Source organism: Excalfactoria chinensis, chromosome 7 (genome assembly GCF_039878825.1).
Source record: "Excalfactoria chinensis isolate bCotChi1 chromosome 7, bCotChi1.hap2, whole genome shotgun sequence".
NCBI classification, from domain to species: domain Eukaryota; kingdom Metazoa; phylum Chordata; class Aves; order Galliformes; family Phasianidae; genus Excalfactoria; species Excalfactoria chinensis.
In genome coordinates this window covers 16,028,120-16,052,893 of record NC_092831.1, presented here as the reverse complement: position 1 = coordinate 16,052,893, position 24,774 = coordinate 16,028,120, and the positions used below count along the sequence as shown (strand labels likewise).

The 24,774-nt window shown below is 33.5% G+C and overlaps 1 protein-coding gene across 1 annotated transcript in view; it reads left to right on the top strand.

Annotated features, from left to right (window-relative positions):
* LOC140255001 (sodium channel protein type 2 subunit alpha-like) overlaps positions 1-24,208 on the top strand; it is a 65,466-nt gene extending 41,258 nt beyond the window's left edge. The window contains exons 20-29 of the mRNA XM_072342228.1: positions 6,800-6,920; positions 7,473-7,627; positions 7,886-8,059; positions 11,884-12,006; positions 13,851-14,132; positions 17,190-17,243; positions 18,302-18,439; positions 18,847-18,951; positions 19,710-19,980; positions 20,933-24,208. Of these exons, the coding sequence (XP_072198329.1) occupies positions 6,800-6,920; positions 7,473-7,627; positions 7,886-8,059; positions 11,884-12,006; positions 13,851-14,132; positions 17,190-17,243; positions 18,302-18,439; positions 18,847-18,951; positions 19,710-19,980; positions 20,933-22,125 (2,616 nt within the window). The 3' untranslated portion in view covers positions 22,126-24,208. The remainder of the gene's footprint in view (positions 1-6,799; positions 6,921-7,472; positions 7,628-7,885; positions 8,060-11,883; positions 12,007-13,850; positions 14,133-17,189; positions 17,244-18,301; positions 18,440-18,846; positions 18,952-19,709; positions 19,981-20,932) is intronic.
* Positions 24,209-24,774: the final 566 nt, after the last annotated feature.

The window sequence follows — 24,774 nt, the reverse complement described above, 5'->3', positions numbered from 1 at the left end:
CCCAAGACACATCTTAACCTATACATCTTCTAGCTCTTATGTCTGCAGCTTCATAAAAGACCTTTTCCTTGCATATTTTGCAGTGATTTGACATCAAATACTTGAAGTTACCCAAGTAGCTGTCTAACATGGTGAAAGCTCGATTTTTTAAATTGTTTCAGCACCTGACACGTAAACCTGTAGTGAATATTATACTTTACATCATTTAAGTTAATGGAAAGTGTCTTTCTTTTTACATATACAATGCTATTATATTTCTTTTGTAGCTTCCTGTTTGCATTTGTTTATCTTATGTAGATCCTAAAAGACTCTAAAACCAGAGCAAGTAAGTTAGGATTCTGTGAAAACTAAGTACAGAAAACTTGAGATTTGGATGAGAAACAGGATTTATTGTAAAGACATTAAGAGTTACCATTTATTTTAGGATAATAGTTGCCTAAAAGTAATTGAAAGATTTGATTGAAGGAGGATTTTATCAATACCTACTACAAGAAAACATGGGTGCAGTAGCCAGTGAGAGAAAATAACAAATTCCTGTGCTGTAAATAAGATATTCAAGATAATTAACTTAAAAAGTAATAACTTTAAATGTAATAAAAAAAAAAAAAAAAAAAGAGAAGTAATTGAAGGGGATATTTGGTGTTTTTTAACGTTAACTTGTGGATGTTTCTATTACAACATATACCTGCTAATCAGTGATGTAAATGGAATATGATACTCTTGCCATACATTAGGCTGCTAACTATTGTGTTTTTGTACTACTTAATAATTTCATGTTAGCTCTGAATCACAACTTTCTGAATAAAGTTTTGGATTTCAACAGATGTTCTTCAGCTATGTAAAGCTGGTTTCACTACTAAACAAATATCTGTAGGCATCTATCATGCAGAATTCCAGAAGTCTTTATATGAATTTATTTATTTTATATGAATTTATGTTTAGAAGTAAGGCTGCTCAATCAACTTCTGAGGTCACAACACGTGGTATTAATAAAATAGAAGATACCTTTCAATATCTAATCTACTGAGCTTTCAAACTCAGGAATAAGTTCAGTTGTCTGATCAGCATCACTTGTGCTTTTGTGGCTAGGTAAAGTGAAAAGACAGAAACAGAGTTACTGTGTGCCAGAAGTTAAGCATAGTAGTTATTTGATCTTTGATGTTTATTAGAATATCCTTTTTTAATCACATTTCCTTTAAAATATCCAACCACCTAAATTCCCCTTTCTAGAACCGACCAAATCAGTGATGGTAACTTCTTAAGCTACAGATTCTGTAAGATACGGACTAGCTTTTTACTTTCATTGCCATCTGTAAGTAAGTTTCACCACTATTATGATAAGTATGAAGGAAGAATGGGAAGACATATATCTTCAAAGTATGTTGCTTACTGTATGCACATTTTTTTCACATAATAGACAAATCACATAGCAAGTTAAATGAAGATGAGAATGTTAAGCCAAAAAAAAAAACAGAAAACCTTTAAATTTTCATTAAGATGCATTAAGCGCTCCATAAATACTGTAACAATTTCCAAATCTGCTAATTGTGACTTTATGAATTTAATTATTGCGTTTTTATTTATGAATCATAATTTCAGTACTGGGTCTAGTTCCTGCATCCCTTATTTCACTAAAATAAACTAACAACTCTGTAGAAAGATTTGTTGAGCATTCCAGGTGGTATGTATTTCCCTTTTTGCCAGCTGATCATAAACTATTTAATAACTATGTTTTAATTGTGTTAAAGCCATACTTGACTTAGAAATTCCAAAAAGAAGAAAACTAGAGATCCTGTGTCTTGAACTTCACTACCTACCATTCTTACTTCTCACAGGGGTAAAACCAAGCTGGAGCAATCAAGAATGCAGCTCTGGTGCTTTTTAACCAGGTAGAGCAACGTGTCACCACTTTCACACAGGTTACCTAAGCAAGTTATACATATATATGTATATATATATATAATCACTTTTTAATGGATTTTGATTGGCCTGCATGCTATTCAGCTATGTTCCTTCCCTATCCATTGCAAGATAGTAGAAACATGCACAGCTGCTCTCTGCTGAGTCATGGGACTCACATCACAGCATGGTCAGGCGGGATTGGCAACCCCAACATACATTTTTTAACTCTGCTAATTATTTTTCTGGATATTATAATAAAGTCTTTAGTAATAACTGCATGTTCTGCAGGTTATGAAGTATGGATCATAAAAGTACTGGAATGTTATACTTCAAAGAGGCCAAAGAAAAAAAGGGAGCATGCACAGTTTTTAAAAAATAAAAACAAACCCTTTTTGATTCAGCCCTTATAAATGTATATATTTAATGAAATATGCTAGGCCATTTATGTAATGATTATTGCCACACTTCAGCTCCTTAATGAATGAAATTAATGAATACAATTTAAACTATTGCAGTAGCTTGCATAAAAATTACATTCGTATATTTTAAAATCTGCAATGCACTGTAATGCAAATTCTCAAGATGCTACAAACTACATTCTGTATTCATTTGGGCAGTGCATATCTTGAGTTTTATAAACTGCAAAAAGAACAGTTTCATAATTGCTGAAATTATTCTTAGCAAAACAAAACAAAACAAAACAAAACAAAAAAACCCTCTAAAAATTTTTTCAGTGCACCATTCAGCAAATAATCTTTTCTTAAATGTTAAACTCCATCATAAACAGTGACATTATTGAATGTGTTTCACAATAACCGAGTCTGTGACTGAGTCAGCAGACTTTACTCAGAGTAAATGAGAATAACCATGGAGTAGTCAGCACTGTTCTTATAAAATGTATAAATTTTATAAAAGTGTAAAAATTAATCCTAATTGTTTGTTGTGTTTTTTTTCATTGTGAGTGAATATAATGTCCATTACAGCTTCGTTGGCAGAGCCCTTGGGAATAGGATGGCAAATATTACACAGAAACTGAAGTGATATGAAACTATGAAGTTCAAATTATCCCAGTAAAACTTGAAATCAAAATTTTGTTGAGACTGAGATTTCAGTCGTACAGCTGGATTCAAAGTTGTTACATCAGGCAGTCTCAGTGGCTTCATAAGAACAACTAACTGCATTGCTCCGCTTGTACCACTGTGTAGTGTGATCTGTTGACTGCATAGTAGTCATATGATTGTAGTATAAATTGTTCAGTAATACCAACAGTAATTCATATTGCTGTGTGTTCTGAAAACTCTCTAATTTAAACGATAAATTTTTAAACCAAGATATGCCTCAAACATCAAATAGAGCTCTACGGAAAGAGTTTTTTTTTAAAAGTTTTTTCCCTAATATAAAGTCAAATATTTTAAGATTTGAGATTTAAAGTCAGTTTAGAATCTCTTTGGAATCATAAAGCTCTATTATTTTATACTTTGTCACTTAATTACAGTGCAGCTTTAAAGATTCAAAGGATGATACAACATGGCTAAATTACTAAAGGCAATTTGTAATGGCTGAATCCCTTTATTTTACTGTCACTTAAATCATGAAGCAGTTTGTAAAGCTTAAAATTTTTTGTTGCCTACTCTTGCTCTTAGAACAAAATCACATGAGAGCAAGACTGGGTCTTAAGTGAATGCATCTTCTTGTAAATGGGCACATTAACATGCTGTTGGTCAAAGCTTGTTTTAATGATCTAAGCTGTTGAAAATAGATGCACTGCTCTGAAAGGATGGTATGGAGGCTGATTATATGTATGTTTAGCCAAGTGTTTGGGTTGGTGATGAAGCGGTTTTTTGTTACATCTTAAATAAGATTTATGATACTATTTTCTGAAAAATATAATCCCACTTATGTAGTTTTTTTGGGGATTTTATTTCTGTATGTGATTTCCACAGCATTGCTCAGGCTTCTGCACTAGAAAAGCATGTTGTTTTGCTGACCTAGGACTTGAGAATGCTGCATCATAAGCAATTGCTTTCAAATGTATCCTTGTCAAGAAAAATGGGGTATTGTATCACTGAAGACATAAATAAGTATTTCTAGGGCATGGCATATTCTAGAGGCTGATAAGCACATGTATGAGGTGAAAGGAATGTCTCCTGAGTTTCCTTAGTTTTGTTAGTTTTATTGCTAGAAAAAGCAGTAGAATATTAAAGTCACTTTATTTAAAATTTAATGGTTCTTACCTAATGTCGGGACTTGGAGCAAAGAAGGTCAGTTTTAGTAACTTCATGTTTTTTTTTCATTCATTCAGTGTTGGGATTATTTGAAAAATAATGAAGATAATGCTTTATTTGAAGTATAATTAAGAAAATCATAGTTTTTTGTTTTACTGTATATAAACTGCAATTCAGTCACTTGTTTTTTAGCAGCTGTGCTGACAGGACTATCTGAAACAGAGATTGCATGGGACGAAGCCATTAAAGAATTGACTACCTTTTAATTGGCACTCATACAGATTCATTATCTATGATCACTATGAACTCTTCTGTTGCCACTGTTAAGTCAGTCATTGGTTTAATGATGATGGATCAAGCCATAAATCAATTTTACTTTTTCTAACTTAAATATGGCAGATTGTTGTTCTCACAATATTTAGGTTTTATTCAATGAAGAAACTGCCTATAATTTCTGTGATAATTTTCATAATCTTTATTGCTTTTATTACCATGATATATAAGAGAATATACTTATAGATCTTGTTTCCCTTTTTTTTTATTAAAAAGAGCCTTATATGTGGATAATTAGTTGCTGTGTTAATGATTCTTAACATAGTGTACAGTAAAGTGCATCTTGGTCTGTAAATGTAATACAGAAAGCAAAGTTTAAAATATTTCCACTATACAAAGCACAGAACAGTTTGGCTCACTTACTGCATGACCAGCAGTAAAATCATTCAGTTACAGGCAATACAGCAAAAAATGTTATGTACATAAATTTTGGAAATCATATTAGGAAGTGCAGTATGAAAGGGGAAACATGACACTTACATGTTTACTAAGCATAAACTAACCACTGGAAATACTGAAATTTCAAGGTATTTATCCAAAACTTTTCACATTTGTCAACGTGATTTTCCAGGTATGACAGATCATGGTATTTGGAAAGGGAAAGAGTGGTTTTCAAACTAATACCAGTGTGCTTGTCAGAAACCTTTCCATTATGCAACAAGTCCTTTACTTTTGGTCACAGTGCAGTTACAGCTATGTAAGCTGAGGTCTGATTGAGTCCATATTGACAGTGTATGCATGTGAGAGGAAAAGGGCTTCTTGAAACAGCCCTGGAATTAAATATTACCCAGCCTAAATTATTTTTAAACATAAATCGTCTCATGTGAGTTGAATATGAGAGAGGAATTGCTTACCAAATTATAGAAGATGTGTTGCTTCAAAAAATCTCTCAGCTCCCATTGCCTTTTTCTGAAGGTTTGAACTGATGAACTAAATAACTAGATGTAATCTGCAGCAGTGTCTGAAAGAAAGAATACATAGTATTGCCTTTTTAAAAAGTTTTTTTCTTTTATTTGAAGCAAAATTATTCAAATCATCTGAACAAGTAAATTTTTTATATGTATTCTAAAAATGTCACTATCTTGAAAGCTAAATGAGAAAAATGCTTGGTGTTGAGAATTCTCTCACAAATCGTATAGAAAACTCTAACAGAGGTCAAACTTCACAGTCAGACCCGCTTAGCTGAAAACTGTAAAAATGTCAGTGATCAAATGCCTTTCTGTTATATCATCTCAAACAACTTCAGTGTTTAAGTTAGAAATGCATTCAGGATGCTCCTCTAAATTCCTATGAATTACTGCTACGCAGAACAAACGAGAAGTATTTCAGTGCCATGCTTTTCCTTTTAATGTCACTTTCTGTTTACAAACCTTATTTCACAATAAAGAAAATGTATTTTGGATGAAGAAATTTAATACATAAACAATACAAATGAAAACAAGTTGTAAGTTCTGTGCTCACTTTTTGCATCTGTAGTAGGTTTGTCCATTCTAACTATGCTTTCTTGAAAGAAGAAAATTATGGGCAGTCTTGCATGACTGATAAGCAGTTTTTCCTGATCCAAATTTTACTTGATAGGAAGATTTATGTAACGTGAGCTGCTTTGTTGGAGTTTTTGTATCTATGAGTGCTTCTACCATAGTGAGGACTTATGTATTTGACTACATACAGATAGTAGAATGACAGAAAAATTCAGGATGGGAGGGACCTCGGCAGGTCTCTCAGTATTCACAGGAGATTGTAAATCAAAGAAGAGAGTTCAAAGATGGTAATTTGTTCTGTCTAGTGGAAACAAAACAAAACAAAACAAAACAAAAACAAACAAACAAACAGAAATTTAATATTAAATTTAAAACTCTTTCATCCGGATATGGTTTAGGTTTGTGAGAACACCGTCTGCAGTGGACATGTAGATAAATGTGGGGATTAATTCATTTAGTTCATTCTGTTAGGACATTTTCCTGGGAAATCTGAGGCACTTTTGCAATGTTTTACTAGTACAGTAAAAAAAGAAAATAGCTTGAGTGTGGTATGTGTAAGATCTCCAGTTGTAACTCCACTGAGCCTCAAATTCAGAAGTAATATACGTGGATCAGGTCAGAAGTAATATACGTGGATCAGGTCAGTAGCTAAATCATATTTAATTATTTCTTATGAGAAGGTGAACTGAGAAATAGAACTATACTGTGTACACTTCATTACTGTTTTTATTATGCATATTTATCACTGTAAAAATAGTGGTTTTCAAAAGTCAGACACTGGCAAGATTTGATTCAGTATAATTTTTACAGAATATGTATCTAATGAGAAAAAATTCTTCTGTGGAACTTTACTTGCAGAAACTAAATGCATCCAGTTCATCTGAAGGCAGCACAGTTGATATTGCCCCTCCTGGAGAGGGAGAGCAAGCAGAAATTGAACCTGAAGAAGCTCTTGAACCAGAAGCCTGTTTTACAGAAGGTTGTAGAATAACTGTTGACTTAAGAGATGTGTTGGAGATGTAAAACACTATTATTAGACATACCTAAGCTCTGGACTCTTAAAAATCTGTTGGAACTTTATGACCCCTAGAATCAAAAGAAAACACTCAAAGCTTAGAATGCTGGAAATTGGATGCCAGAACAAGGTTTCCCTGAGCTTTGAGTAACTTTGACGACTGCCTACATCTTGTTACTAAGAAACTTAACTTTTCCATTCTTAAAATGCATTTTCATTATATGACTCAGACCTTAAAATTCAGAACTTCATTTCTGTGAGACTCAACAAAAAGAATGATTAAATATCAATGGTAAAAAATATGAATGTATAGTTTACTCATAATTATATTTAGTATTGTCTGATTTCAATCCAAATTACTAATTATCTAAATTCACATAGAAGATCACAATATTTATTTTATTTTTTAAAATATTATAAAATTAATTACTGCTACTAACTAAATTTGATACCACGGTAATTATTTACATTAGAATGATTTACTTTTAATTCTTAATATTTCTTAATTTAATTCAGGTTGCGTGCAGAAATTTCCATGTTGCCAAGTAAGTATAGAGGATGGCAAAGGAAAAATCTGGTGGAATCTTAGAAAAACCTGCTACAGCATAGTTGAGCACAACTGGTTTGAGACGTTCATTGTCTTCATGATTCTCCTCAGCAGTGGAGCACTAGTAAGTTAAAAATGAAAATTAAAAAAATGCAGATGCTGAAATATTTAGATATCTCCTCACCAGTAACAGCAAAATTCAAATTGCATCAGAAAGGCCTATTTCGATTGGAGCTGTGCACTACTTGTCTTCTACGATTTCATGATTTATTTACTGAAAATTGGCTCAATCTTGAAAACGTGAAGCTGCAGCTGCTTCTTTTAATCATTTATGTTCTCTGAAGCATTAGTGACACCTGATTTTTTATTTCTTTGTACACAGGCTTTTGAAGATATATATATTGAACAGCGTAAAACTATCAAGACCATGCTGGAATATGCTGACAAAGTTTTTACATACATTTTCATTTTGGAAATGCTTTTAAAATGGGTTGCGTATGGTTTCCAAATATATTTTACTAACGCCTGGTGCTGGCTGGACTTTCTGATTGTTGATGTAAGTATGTAAGTCTCCAATACTCTGAACCTCACTACAGTAGTATTTATCTTGTAAAGCTTGTTACTAATAAGCAATCTTTTTACTAGAAAGCATAAAAAACTCCCCTTGTATCTGGATTCCTTGTTTAAAGTAGGTATATACCTAGAAGAAAAAGGATTACTGGCCATCAGGTTGCTTATTCTTAGTTGGATGTATCAAGCTTAAGGTTTTATGAAAAAATAAACAACTGAAAACTAATTTTGATCCTTTCATCATATATTTTTAATGGCAGTTTTGTTACACTAACTTATTCCTTAGCAAATAAGACACTACTTTGCACAGGTTATTTCAACAAGTATTGCGGCTTTCCAACTGAAATGACACATTTGCTCTAGATTTCACCTGAATTCTCAGGATTTCATCCCCCACATCTATCCTGTTATCACTTTTAGAAAAATAAGAAACAGTGGTTAATTGCTAATAAATAAATAAATAAATAAATAAATAAATAAGAAAGATAGTTTTAATTGGTTGACAATCTGCAATATTTAAATCAGCTGTGACTTGGCAGGGTTTGTGATAGAAGAGAATACAGGGTTTCTTGGCTGCCTTCCCAGCTCTGATATACTTCTGTGCAAAGGCCTTGCTTATATTGTCAGAAGGGATCAAAGCTGGTTTTACTCCCAGAATATTTTGGTCCCTTGCCTTCACACATTATCTGACCCAGTTCACTGGCTATACATAACCTCAGTGTTTTAACTCAGAGATGGCATCTTAGGGCAAACTTCCATTTCTGGACATGGATGTAGTTTACGCTCAAATATAGTTTCTGCCCAAGCTACCATATTTCTTGAGAAATCTGAATAAAATCTGGAACCATAAATAGATATTATTTGTGAATGTATAGTGAAAACATGTCAGATTTTTGACAACCAGAGGCAAAAAAAACTAAACAAACCCAACCCTACCTAAACTGGCCCATCATTCAAAATAGATGTGGGTTTTTTTTTACCTGCCTACATTAATTTGGTCATACTGTTGAGCTCTTTCCTGAAAATAGACAGTAGTATTGAGCAGTGTAAATAGTTTTCCTAAGAGGATCTTAAAGACGTAGATAGATGCTTCTTTCCAGGATTACATTAAGAATTGAATTTATTTTAGATAAACTTCAACTCATGTTTTGCTTATCCTTTTTGTAACATAAACCTAAACTGATTATTCTTAAGCCATACTCCATGGTTTCTTAGTAACAGTTTAATCTCAGAGATGCTGTTATCCAAACAGGCTCTCGGTTATAAACATTATCATTATAACTAAAGCAGCTTATTTTGTCAACTTTTTCCATTAATTTTTAATTTTATAAACAAAAACACAATCAAATGACATCAGAACCTTCTACTTTTGAATATTTCATTCAGTGTACCTTGATTCTTTTAGTCACATCTTTGTTCAGAAGCCTTCTGTCCTGATATTATTATGTCCAGGTTCTAATGCACAGCTGTAATGACTGTAAGTTCTGTTTGTCAAATACAGTGCTAGGAGACAGGATATCTGGGAAGATGATGGGGCATTTGAGAATATCCAATGTGTTTGCTTGTTATTAAAATAGTGTCATTTTCTGCCAAACTATGTTATTATAGGTGGATATTTTATACTATGTGTACTTTAGAAGGTATTCCTATTATTTGTTATTTCTCAATTATTGTGTTCATAAATTTTATTTGATGTGGAAATAAGTATGGAAAATGGAAGTAAGAAACATCTAAAATAAATCATGTATTTGCCAACTACTGCAGGGCAGTAATGTATCTATCTGAAAGTAGAACGAAATCTGTAATGTTTGTGTATCTCAACACTGAAATTACTCACGCGTGCTAGAATTCAAAATGCAATTTTTGAACAAGTGAGGGGAGAAAAAAAATCTCCCAGCTGGATTTTGAAAATAAATAATTCAGCAGCAATGTTATGATCAGGGTCACATTATACCAATATAATGTCTGTATGTCTGTAAAGACAACTGCTGCCCTGAAGGCCTCATAAGAAGAAAAAAGATGTAAATACCCATCTTGGGAAACTAGATACAGAGATTTCAGTTCATCTTCCTAGACAGACTTGTATGTCTTATGTATATCCTAACATGATAATATTGGATAATCCAGAAATTCATTAATTTCTGGAATTACCGATTATACAGTTCAAAGAGAATTTCATATGATACATGTATGAAACCAAAGGCTTTTATTCAGGAAGTAAGGGAACAAAATCTTCTTGCTTCTATGCACCTAATCAAAATAAAATTTGCCTACTTGTCTGTAAAATATCAGAAAGAAAGAATTATTCACCAAGTACATTTTAAGAAAGCTATAGTAGTATAGGATCATAACAGAAAAGCATAAGAAAGGCTATATTAGGTCCAGTGCCCTACCTCAGAGAATGCCAGAAATATCTTCTGTGGAAACCCTTAATTTAGTATCTATCTTCTAAACAATGAGGAAAATCATAACTAATCAACTGAAAGATTTTTTTTTTTTTTCTTTCCAAATCTAGTGGTTTATTTTTTATTCCTAGTTAAATACATTAGTTAAACACATGAACAACAGGAAAGATACATCAAGCCCTATTGGAAGTGAGGGAGAGTAATAGACCACTGAGGGCCTGGAATCAAATGACATAAATTAGCTACCTTAGCAAGTAAAGAATTCATCTGGACTAAAGTGTCATGATGCATAATCCAGTTGAAAACTACTAACTAAAATACTATTTTCCATTAGATTAATGTGCACAGCAACAGAGTAATGAAATAGTTGCTTTTCCATCTGCTCTATTTTCCACTGAGACATGATCAAACTCCAGTGTCTATAATTCATCTAATTGCTTTTTATTAGATAAGTAACACAGAAAATCACCTTTCCATATGGTGGGCAAAATCTTACTGGCATACCACCTATTTCTGTACAGCCATTTATTTGAAGAACTTGAGGTTGAAGTACAATGAAGAGCATCTGGGGTGTCTTCTTAAGGACTGAAATATGCCTATGTTCATTTATGTTTCCTTTGCTTTTGGTGGTTAAACTGAAATAAAATATGAGTAAAGTACGATATCTCCTCACTCATGTCTCTAAAACTGCCAAAAGTAAGATAATGTACTATTTTTTTCATATTAATACTGCTTAAAATCTGTTCTATTTGAGAAATACAAATTAATTGCTCCTTGGCATGGACTGACTTGTATAGAAAATTCACTGAAACAGGAATCAGGAAGTCACTATGGCTGTAGATCATCAAACAATTACTTTTATAGTGCTAGCATCTGTTAGCATCTATCAGACAGATTGCATGTTTTTGAGAGTTGACTGGCAAAGGAGAATGTAACACCTCAGTCAATACATACCTCATAAGGACCGTGGCTACTGGTTCTATTATATGCTTCTGATTTAGAAACAAATCATTATTGAGCATATTTTTAGTTAGTATTTAATAAACTATCTTGATATATGCAGAAATTTAAAGTTCTTGGAAGATTGATTGTTAATGAAAGTTAATGAAAGTATGGTTCTTTTATCTTCAGGTATTTCTGAGGACTTCCTCCTTCACCAGGGCTCAGCTTTCATCTCACTATTAAGCCCTATTCAATTATAACAGATATTTTGTAGCATATAATCCTTTTCCAAGCATGCCTCCATATAACATATCAGGAATATGAAAATTGTGGGATTCGTCCTCTAATGTTACTATGCTAGAGCTTTTTTCCATTGGTCTTTCTATTGATCTTTCTGTATATTCAATTAGTATTATTTTTAAATAAACTGCAGAATGACTTTTAATTTTATTTCTTTTTATAGGTCTCATTGGTTAGTTTAATAGCCAATGCTTTGGGCTATTCTGAACTTGGTGCCATTAAATCACTTCGGACATTAAGAGCTTTAAGACCTTTAAGAGCCTTGTCACGATTTGAAGGAATGAGGGTGAGAAAAAAAAAGAATGAGCCCAAATTAATCTATGAATACAAAAGCTAATGTAGAATTATGAGACTCATGCCATCTACAAAGAACACCAGAAGGAGAATTCATGAAAAGTGTGGGAAAATAACTTCCAGTGTGTCCTTAAGCACAAGATATGCATACAGTTAACTTTTGCGTATGGGATCTTTATCTCTTCAAATTTGCCTGCTCACTGCTGCATAGTTGTGTTATCTCAGCCACATGGCTGTTAATATTTCCATTTATTTGTGGATCTCTATGGAAGAGTAAATGAACAGAGATGGCTTTATTTTTCTTTTGTTTAGTCAGGGACCTTTCTCAAGGATTCCTGAAGTTAATTTCTGAGTCAGATGAAACAGGATTAGCCAGGGGAAAAAAAGGGTGAAGAAACTGACAAAAGTGAGAAAAAGACAGCTAAAGCCTCCCTGTAGCTCTCTATCAGTCCGTGGAAAAGATCCCCGAACACATGCTGTATTATTAAGGGAAGGTTCTCTGAACAAATACCTGAAATATGGATAGGGCTGGAAATAGGGAAGGGGGAAGCTGAGAAAACGTTTTCTCAACAAGTGTCCTTTACTTCTTACAAATACATCTGCTGCCATCATACTCCTCTTACAGCACAGCTAAATCCTTCCTGCTGAGGAAATTATTATTTTCAAATTCTGTCATCTGACAAAAAAGACTATTGGCAGCTGTCTGCTGTAAACACAGACTGTGCTACTTCCTGGAAAAATAGATACACAAAAAATTTACAATGCAGCGTTCTTAAGAAATCTTTCCTTAATCTTTCACCTGAAAATATTGGATGCTGTAATATGGTTTTAGTTTATTCGTAATTCTTAAGTCTCAAAGTAGTGTGGTTTCTGTCTGGATAGATGGATAGAGGCTGATGGTTTCCTAGAGGTGGCCTCACCAGCCAGCATAGTGGACTGTGTCCTGTGACACATCGCCATTCTGTTTTGCACAATTTGTATTACAGACAGTTTTTAAACTCCTATCTAATAAACAGGATCTCAGACATTTCCAGTCAAGTTATAGATTTGAAAAAACTATTGTTTTGAAAACCATTCATAGTTCACTGTACATAAAGCTACTGTAGTCTTATACATAAATATGGTTTAGTAAAAAGAAATTACTTGTATATCTTTTTTATTCAGTCACAATAAGTAATTAAATTACATTTTTGTCAAGGGATTTAATCTGATTTGTTACTGTCACTTATGCACATATACTAGCACAATTGTATTAAGTGCTCCAACTGAAAAAAATGTGGATGTGTGGAAGAGCAACAACAGTGAGACAGGCAATTTAAAACTAAGATTTATAACAGATGCTGTTATGAAGTTAAAGGTGCTTAATTATGTTGCATTGTAAGCAGATGCTAAAATACATTGGTTCCAATTTATGGGCAAATGTTCTGTGAATAAAGTAATTTGTAATGCTTTCAAATGCAGACCTTTCACATCATCATTCTTCATCTTATTCTGTTTTCTTCCTTATTTATGCATTTTGATTTGTATTGTTGGAATTTAACGTTTCTTTCTTTCTTTTTCTCTAGAGCACACAAATTCTAAGAATCCATCTTGCTACTAACAGGTTTTCTTTTGTTTTCACTTTTTTTTCATTGTCTTTGTTTCCACGTCATTTTTATTTTTTGCTTTAGATAATCTCACTGGTGATTTTTATTGAACCTTAAATATTGATTCCCCCTTAACTTTTACATTGTTGCATTTTAACTATCCATTCCATATGAAAGCAGTTCTAACATCTTTAAAGTATGTTAATTTTTTTGTTCATAAACTGACTATGTTGTCTGATTTCTCTAATAGGTGGTTGTAAATGCCCTTGTAGGAGCAATTCCATCTATCATGAATGTATTGCTGGTTTGTCTTATATTCTGGCTCATCTTCAGCATCATGGGCGTAAATCTGTTTGCTGGAAAATTCTATCACTGTGTCAACACCACAACAGGCGAGATGTTTGATGTCAGTGATGTCAACAATTATACTCAGTGTGAGGAACTCATAAAAAACAATCAAAGTGCCCGCTGGAAAAATGTGAAAGTAAACTTTGATAATGTAGGAGCTGGGTATCTTGCTTTGCTTCAAGTAGTAAGTAAATTCATATTTTTTTCTTTTTGATCCCCTTAAAGAAATTTCAGATAAATGGGCAACATAAGTCTGCTCAGCAGTGAAATAATTTCTCTATAGCAAAGATGTATGGCTTACACAACAGAAACTTGGAAAAGCCTCTACTGCACTTGTAATTTTTGAATGAATAGTAGCAGAGTAATTTTTTAGACTTCAATATAGACTCATCATGTCTTTTTGAGTGGAAAGTTGTAAAAGAATTTGTACAAGTGCTGCACAATATAAACTTCAGAAATGGATTTAATTTCTTATCCTAGTAGAAATGTTCAGAGGTCCCTCTAATTATTAAAAAGGTCTCTCTGCTCCTTTACAAACTTAGTTATCTTCTAAGACAGGAAGGCAGAGAGCAGTTTAAAAGGCAAATATCCTAGCTGAGTGTCTGATCTGAAGTGAACAACTACTACCAATGCCTCCCAAATAATCTGTTCCTGGATATCATTACAAATCCACGGCAAAATCTTTCACATTTAAAATCATTGATCTCAGCACATTTTGGCACTGGGAAATTATATTTCCTGTTAACAGCCAGATCAAAATACACACTATGTTTCTTCATGTCTATGCTCATCTAATGAACCAGTTTGTCATTAGACATAACAGTAAGAATATAATAACCCAGAAGATCTCCAGTGCAGGTTTAAGAGAGGATTGATTTTTCAGACCTTGAAGTGGGTTAGGGAAAGGAATCCTAAGTAATACAATATCTGAGGTTGGGGACCCAACATTTCATGTACCATGCAAAGAATTCTTCCTGTAGTACAATGCTTGTACAGGTGTCTGAATATGGATAGTTACTGATGAACAGATCCTGGCTATTAAGATCATTCCATTACACTTTCTCTTGATACTCACAAACAGCATTTGCTCCTGAAATACATGTATTTCATTAAGAAGTACATGAAACTATGAAGACATTAAATTGTGGCTAAATAGGAAAATGTAGATTACTTTTATTACAAAAATTATATTCATGATTCATAAACTTCTTATTCTGTTAATGCTTTTTACGAAGCCATTATAATAAACAAAATATATATTTTTTAATATATAGTGTACTAGTAGATGTTTTTGTACAATATGGCATATTTATTCTATAAATTATCATTACTAATACGAAATCTGCAAATTATATTTCCCCTTCTAGTCCTTTTCCTAAGCTCTCTGGTGCAGAGATGTTTTTGTACTAGGTACTGAGTGTTCCTTTTATTTATGCCGGAGGCTCCTTATTCTGATAGCTGATATCTGACCCAAAACACAAGCAAGCAAGTAAGCAAGCAATTATTTTTAAATGATTGAGCTGTGATGTATCACTTGTCTGCAATTTGACATACAGCTTTAGTGTATGAAGAGCTGTCAGAATTATCATGAGATTTTTACTGATCTGGTATCCCAAGTTTTCTAAGGAAGATGTGCTTGTCTCTTCTATCTCAGTCGGTCAGTATCCCTGGATGACCTTGACTCCCAGTTTAACTACCTTGCTTGAAGAATTTTGTTTGTGAAGACAATGTGACTCTTCAGTTATGAGCTGTAGTACTGAACGACAACACAAAATGTATAACTTCAGATGTCATTGCCACCCTTGTACAAGGGATTGAAGTGAACCATTATCACCAATATTAGCATCTGAAAAAGTATAAGAGTATAAGATATACTTCTGGTCTCTAGAAGCTGCATCTGAACGTTATCTGTATCACCTATCCAGTCAGCATTAGTCTTTAATTACTGTATCACTACTGTGGAGCTTTCATTCTTCTCTTTTTTTTTTTTTTTTTTTTTTTTTTTTTTAAATTTTTATTTATTTTATTTTATTTTTCCTCTCTGGAATTTTCATTATTTTCCTTTAGGTTTTTTTTTCTGCTGAGATTAAGGGATCTTTCGGCATGTATCATGTCACTTCTTCAGCTGAATGTCTCCACTTAGAATTCCCTGTACCCCTCTCCTGTAGTTCCAGCTCTTATCAAACTCTGCTACTTTTCTAATGATGATATGCAAAGTACACCAAAAGGTTCTATGATGCTTGCTCCAAGCATACCTTCCTAGTAAACATGTGCTACATTGCAAAATTCATAAGGACATGAACACTCTCAGAGTGCAAATCTTCTGCTGTGTAAACTGGCGGTTGTACTGAAGCATGAGAGCTCAGTTTTAGCAGACACAGATGCAAATGCACTCCTTGGAATGGTTCCTCACCAGACACTCCTCAGAAGATATGCTCTTTACCTGCTCATTTCAGACTTTTTAGCACTTTTCCTTTATTATGAATACTCCTGGAAACCCTGCCTAGCAGGCAGGCACTCACACTTTCAGCTAGCATGTCCTACCATTTCTTCAGTGTTCTTCAGCAAGCAGACATTCAATCTCCATGAAAATTGCCTCCTTCAGGCAATTAGGACAAATCTTTTTTACTTATTATTCTACCTAAATAAAGTTTCTACTTGAAATGAGTCCAAGTTTTTATAAATTTGATGACAGCTCTTTCACAGTTCCTCAGGTCTCATACACCTCAAGAACCAACATATATTTTAATTATGGAGTCTATTCCTTTTACTTACATGGGATTAAAATGTTTCTATAAATAGCATGGAATTGTGGACATGGGCAAAACATTCAGATGCATGTTAATATGTGCCCACAAGCTGTATTGCAGACTTCATCAGTTCATACTGTAAGCTTATTAAAGTGGCTGTCATCACAAATGACTGTAAATCGTGCCTAAATATCTACAGTATTGATGTCCAAGTCTACCACTGGTCATCTTCAAGGTAAACACCTGCATCTCCACAAACACTGTGCCCATGCTGAGATGTTCATAGCCCAGTGTGAAATACCTAAAAATAATTTATCAAAAAATCATTAGTACTCTGAAGAATCTTTTAATATTCCTGTTTGCTTAATATGGTTTATATTATTTTTGTGTGTGTGTGATTTCATTAAAAGCAAACGTCCAAATTCAGAAACCTAGTTATTTTTCACACTGAATTTTAGAGAGTAGATAAAACAACTGTATTTTACTTCTAGGCTACTTTCAAGGGATGGATGGATATTATGTATGCTGCAGTTGATTCAAGAGATGTAAGTCTAAGAATTTTAAAAACTATTGCTTATATTCTGATATATTTAATTTAGTACAGAGCTAAAAATTACACATACAGTAACATTAAGCATTATTAACAACATGAATGTAATTTTTTTGCAGATATCTTAAAAGCTTGAAAGGAACTTTCATATAACTTCATGAATCTTAGAAATAGTAGTAGAAAAAATTAATTCCACTTCTTCCTAGCCAAATAATATGAATAAAATTCATTTAACTTGATCTTTTTTGGAAAAGGTGACGTAAATGCAAAAAACAGATAAGATGGCATTTTAATGACTTCCTTCAATTACCATGATTATAGAATGTAACACTACATACCAGTTCTTATAGATTAAATTTATGCAACTGTCATTAAAATATAAAGCCATGTATTTCATTGTTAATTTAGGCTAACCACTTTTGCTATCCAGCTATTAAGTGCAATTAGGTTTTAAGGTTGAAGACCATCTGTTAAGTTTTCTAGGAGTTAAAATTTTATTTTTGGCTAGAAAACTTCAACTGTGTTTACTTAGTACAAGAAAGTGCAACACAGTTACCTGAACTAGTTCTACACAGCATAGGTTATGGTCACACTAGTCATCAAATAGTGGTATTCATCTGTCAGAATATATAGAATCCTATTTAACTTCAGCTTCTCTATGCTTAGCTTGGTGTGCAGCTGAGATGCAGGCATTGTCAGAGATGCGAAACCTGGAAGAACTGAGGCCATAGCAAAATCCTCCTTAGAAGTTTGGTGCAATTTAATAAAATTCACACAAAAGACAGTCATTGGAAGTTTATAGAAAGCGTGACCTATGCCTGGAGTTTTGTTTGAATATACATACATAAAGACATACCTGTGTGCATTTACATTAAAGTTCCATAGGAATAATCATTCTGTCAGCTTCCATTTCTCCCAATACTGATGGGAAAGGATATATAGGGTCTTTTTAATAACTGAGTGTTGAAATAACATATACCTATTTATAATTTACATGCATTTCTTTTTACATTTACTATTCTTCTGATTAATAAAATTTATAATATTCTTTAGGTAGAAGATCAACCTAAGTATGAGGACAACCTGTACATGTATCTTTATTTTGTCATCTTTATCATATTTGGGTCATTCTTTACATTGAACCTTTTCATTGGTGTCATCATAGATAACTTCAATCAACAAAAAAAGAAGATAAGTATTTAAAATATTTCTATATTGCTATAAATCAATAATAATTAACAATTTATTTTTACAAGAAAACGGAAGTAATTTCTAGAATTTAGGACATGTCAGGCACCAGACAGGCTCCCATGCACTAAGATCCTAATTAGCAAGTTCTCTAACAGCATCGTTATAATAAGAACCAATTTAGCCGTGTCAGCAAAAGTGAACATAAGGACACTGGAAAATGTTAACTGTCAGCCTCATAAGGCAATAGAAAAGGGTTCTGTGTGTGCATGTGATCCCAGTATGAAAATAAGTAATAAAAAAATTCACTTTTGTTAGAACAAATATAAATGTAATATTAAATGGCAGACAGGAATACTGTAGTTAAATGCTGAACATGTTAGTAATTAGTTTTGGTATTATTTCTTCACTTTGGAGGTCAGGACATATTTATGACAGAAGAACAGAAGAAATATTATAATGCAATGAAAAAACTGGGATCCAAAAAACCACAGAAACCTATACCCAGGCCAGTGGTAAGAACTATTTGACTTTAATAGCACTAATATTAAATATTCATTTGGCAATCTGATTTTAACCAAACAAGAGAAAGTTACATGTCTGGAAGTAAAATATTTCTTTTGTTTTTCTTATAAGGTATAATTTCTCTTTTTTTAATTGAGTGAAAAGATCTTTCATATTTATTTTAAAAGCAGACTGATATATGAAGTGTGGGATTTAATAAGGTTAATGTGATAAGTTTCCCAATTCCCTGCCTAAACCCTAGAAAAATAAACATAAATAATTAGCTAAGTAGTAAAGGAAAACCAGGATATTGCAGTCATAGAGTGTTTAAGAAATGCAACTTCAGCTGTCCAGCAACCTCACCAAGCACAACTAAATTAACAAAGAGAGAGGTCTCTAGGTGCTGGTATTCTAAAGCCAGCTAAGGATAAGAATGAAAAAATGAATTTATATTTGGTACTCTATTTGGGTACTTATGTGGTATCAAGTTATGCCACCTTTTTTATACTAATATTGTCAATTTTAAATGTTATTGGTATTATCATTTCAGTGCTTCTCTTTCTATTCCTTCAGTCAACAGTGGCATGTTTCTTCATCCATTATAAGAGGTCTAGACAAAATCCAACAAGGGCTAGGTGTAAAACTAACAGATGTATATTGGGGGTGCTCTGAACTCCCAGGATCTTGCAGGAACTTGCTTTCCCACTTGACAGTTCTAAAAGCCAATATGTTCCGAGTATAAGGAGTATTCTTTTCTTTGTTTTTGCAGAACAAATTCCAAGGCATGGTCTTTGATTTTGTCACCAAACAAGTATTTGACATCAGCATCATGATACTTATCTGCCTTAATATGGTCACAATGATGGTAGAAACAGATGACCAGAGTAAGGAAATGGAAACAATTTTATCCCGGATTAACCTTGTGTTCATTATCCTTTTCACTGGAGAATTTGTCCTCAAATTGATTTCACTTCGCCATTACTACTTCACTATAGGCTGGAATATTTTTGATTTTGTGGTTGTGATTCTCTCCATAGTAGGTAAGAGCAATTCCCTTTCAAGAAAGAACTAGTGGACAGAAAATAGAGCATCTGTTTCAAGAATATGAATTTTTCTGTTTTCTATGCAATTTGATTGATCTTTATACTTTATAGCATAAAATATGTTAAATGTTGCATGTGATATTTTTATTACACTTATTAGAATCAGTTATCATCTTTAACATCAAAGAACATGAAAGATCTATTTTGCACATGAAATTAATACATACACATTTATAAGTTTCTATTGGAATATGCTAACCACGGATTTGCTTTCATTAGCAGAACTGAAGAATATATGAAGGGGGAAGTATTTTTAATTGCTTTTTCTAGCTAAGGTCTTGGAGAACATTTAGATTTCTGCCAGTGAGAAGTTATTGACTCTCCCGTGTGTAGATTAGTCATATGAAAAAATAGTCTCAAAGACTTCCCGATAAACCAGAGAGAAGTTTTGCTGAACAGAGTGCAGATCCTCAGGTAAAAACAAACAAACAAACAAACAAACAAACAAACAAAAAAATGCATAAATTAAGCGAATATTTTGCTTTCATAAAAGAAAGCAGTAGGCTCATCATCAAGAATTAACCATATCTCTAAGAGAAAATTCTCTTTCTGGCCTTTTTAGAACAAACTGGGACTCAGACAGACACTAAACTACCTTGTCATAAAACAATTTCTTTCTTATACTTATTTCCCTTCTTAGATATCATATCAATAAAAGGAATACATGGTACTATTATAATTCTTTTAAATAAAAAGTAAAAACTTGTATGATGTTTTGCAATAACAAACTTTTCTAGGAATTCTGAAATCACCTTACATTTCTGAAAATAAAAAAGCAGAGTCTCCCTATACTGACTGTTTTCAAGACAGCAAGAAATAAATATTTCCATAATTAATGAATGAATAAATTAAAATGTTATTTTATGCACTCTTTTTTTTTCTTCTTTAGGTATGTTCTTAGCTGAGATGATTGAGAAGTATTTTGTGTCCCCTACTTTGTTCCGAGTCATCCGACTTGCCAGAATAGGTCGCATCCTGCGTCTCATTAAAGGCGCAAAGGGAATCCGCACTCTGCTTTTTGCTCTGATGATGTCTCTTCCTGCTTTGTTCAACATTGGCCTGCTGCTCTTCTTAGTCATGTTTATCTATGCGATATTTGGCATGTCCAACTTTGCCTACGTTAAGAGGGAAGTTGGGATTGATGACATGTTCAACTTTGAAACATTTGGCAACAGCATGATCTGCCTGTTTCAAATTACCACATCTGCTGGCTGGGATGGTTTGTTAGCCCCAATTCTTAACAGCGGAGAGCCGGACTGTGACCCTCATAAAGATCATCCAGGGAGCTCTGTTAAAGGTGACTGTGGCAACCCTTCGGTTGGGATTTTCTTCTTTGTCAGCTACATCATCATATCCTTTCTGGTGGTGGTGAACATGTACATTGCTGTCATCCTGGAGAACTTCAGTGTTGCAACTGAAGAAAGTGCTGAGCCCTTGAGCGAGGATGACTTTGAGATGTTCTATGAAGTCTGGGAGAAGTTCGATCCAGATGCAACACAATTCATAGAATATAGTAAACTATCAGATTTTGCAGCTTCATTAGATCCTCCTCTTCTTATAGCAAAACCAAACAAGGTCCAGCTGATTGCAATGGATCTGCCCATGGTAAGCGGTGACAGAATTCACTGCCTTGACATCTTGTTTGCTTTCACAAAGCGTGTGTTAGGGGAAAGTGGGGAGATGGATGCTCTCAGAATACAGATGGAAGATCGTTTTATGGCAGCCAATCCTTCTAAAGTCTCCTATGAACCAATCACAACCACATTAAAACGGAAACAGGAGGAGGTCTCTGCTCTCATTATTCAGCGTGCTTATAGGCGCTACCTTTTAAAGCAAAAGGTTAAAAAAGTATCTAGTATATATAACAAAAATAAAAACAAAGAAGGAGATGGACAAGTTATAAAAGAGACAATTATTGATAAACTAAATGGGAACTCCACTCCGGAGAAAACAGATGAGAGCTCCTCTACAACTTCCCCACCATCCTATGACAGTGTAACAAAGCCGGATAAAGAAAAATATGAGAAAGACAAAGCAGAAAAGAACTACAAAGGTAAAAATGTCAGGGAAAATAAAAAGTAAAGATGTAAGAATTCTGCTTGTGGGACAGTTTGTTTACAGTCTTTGAGAATGAAGCATCAACTGGACTCCTGCAGGAGGTTTATGCCAAACTGACAGTTTTTACATATACGTGTGTGTGCGCGCGTGTGTGTGCATAAATATACATTATATATACTTAAGGTCAGTGCCTATAACAAAACAGTAAACCTTCATCATCAAACTGTGACTTGGTGAACCAGAGTAACAAACCTGACAAGAGGTTACTGTTTTCACTACAGCTGACACTGCTAAGAATGAGGGATAACATGGCTCCACAGAGAACAGGGAGCTTGAAATACGTGCAAAGCTATAGTTTTTTGTGTTTCACATACTGCAAAACATGTAGAACAGTACTTCTATTCACTGTTTGTAATTCAGTGGCTACATCTGTCCTATTTTTACAAAACTGGTATTAGTGTATCATTTTTTAATTCACAGGTTGTTTACTATTATCCGTGACTATTTTTGTAAATGGGTTTTATGTTGGGGAAAGAGGTATGAGGACCAAGTGTTCTACTCTCAGATTCTCTATTATGTACAGATGCAAGTGATTTGCATAGGCATGTTACACTTATCAGTCATGCCGAAATAAAAATATGACATTGCACAAAGCTACAGATTTTAAGAACTTCCATGTTTTAGAGTTGCTTTTTAACTTGAGGCTTCCTGACTACACGTGAGGATGCATCTAGATTATGTACATCCAGATTAATGTGCCTGGAAAGTCTCCTCTAATTTAGAGGAATTTGCAATGACTTATTTTTATGCAAATCATTAAGCATTAACAAGTTCTTGAGAGAAAATATTCACAGCTAAAAAAAATACTGTATGGTTTCTACGCTTGAAGAAATAGCTTCACCAAAATATACCTGGGAGTTCTTTTTTTTTTTTTTTTCTTAACAGTTTTTAAGCTTTTTTCCTAGATTATGATTTAGTTATTGTGTTCTCTCATTAAGACCAACATCCAATAAATATCTTTTGCTATGTATATACTAACAGCATACTGCAGTGCAGAGTTGAGCGTAGAACTAAATGGCTTTGCCACATTGAATTGCATCAGATATGTACCACAGTGCGGGTAATTTGCAAAAGCTCAACAGAACATTTTGTATTCTGTGTCATTATAGATAGTTTGGAGAGCATCACTGATGCATGTCAATGCTTTTGCTGCTGTATCTTGCTCCTTCCACTGCCTCCAATGTAGGAAGCCATATGTCAGTGGTGAATTGAATAAAGTTGTCCAACCAGACCTCATTCTTTCTAATCATTAAGCAATAGTTTGCAGCTATTGATGAGCTTCTTTAGTTTTGCATTTTAAATTTGAAGTGGCTACTATATTGTGTAGAATCAGACTGTACAGGCCATATTTCAAACTGTTTAACCTGTTGAAAATGTGGTTAGCATATATAAATACTGTAAAGAAATACCATTTGGCAACAGTTTTGTATATAAGAAGACTGTCTTCAAGTTTAGATCACTGTTTCTTATATTTCTTTCCTCATTCACTCAGTTTACTTTCTAACCACAGTAATTTCAAACTGAAATCATACCATAAGAAGTAATTGTAGACTATCATGTTTTAATATTATATTTGCATATATTTCAATGTGAAGTAAATTGTGTAAATCTGGAACCCAGCTTATTGTTTCCAAATAGATATATCTGGTAAGTGGACATAGCAAGGAAAGTACTAGGGAAATGTGTGAATTACCAGTGCTGATCACATCAGAAGTTCCAAGATAGTCTCAATGTTCATGAAATCCTTGCTATTTTGCAGTATCTGTTTACATAGACTATTCTTATTCTTTTTGAATCACTGCACTAGACCTCTACAAATAGGACCCACAATATTTCTTAAGAATAAAATGGCACATTTGTATAATCAAGGACAGCAGGACACTTTGCGTTTCATACACAAGCTAACATTAAATGTATGATATTTCTTTTACAAATGCTTTTGACTTGTAATGTGTTGGTGAAATGCATGCAGGAAATTGTTATCATCATAAATAACACAAAAATATAACAAATGAGCCAAAAAATAAAGATTTCATTTTTTATTGTATTCGTCTCTGTTCTTCTGTTGAACAACAAAAGATAAAATGAAATGAAATGGTTGTTTTGATGTTTTTCAAGGGCAAAACAATATAATACATTGAAAGACAATATTATGAATTTAAAAGTAAAAATTAACAGTAAGAATATTCATAAACTTAGACTCTCTTACTGAACTCTGCAAGACTGCTGTGCTCTGCTTCATTACGACACTATTTATGCAGGAGGCCATTGACAGTGCTTTCAGCCAGAACTTGCAGCAATGGCTTAGAGTCTTGCTTTAACCTGGACTGAAAGACAGCTTGCTTTGCAGGTATGTCCTCCTAATTATCCTGCACTTCGTTTGTGACCTCTTCCTGTCTATTCTCTTATTCCACAGAAATCAACAGACAGTTTGTATATTTGAAATCTCATATCACACACTACTGTTCTTTCAGAGCATTTGAACAGAAAAATCACTTGAAAAAACCTGCATGCTACTAGGCCAGACAGCAGCATAGGTCATTCCAATCAAATATGGCTTTATATTCCTACCAAACTGAGCTTATGGTCCACTCCACAGTTTCCAGTTAGCAA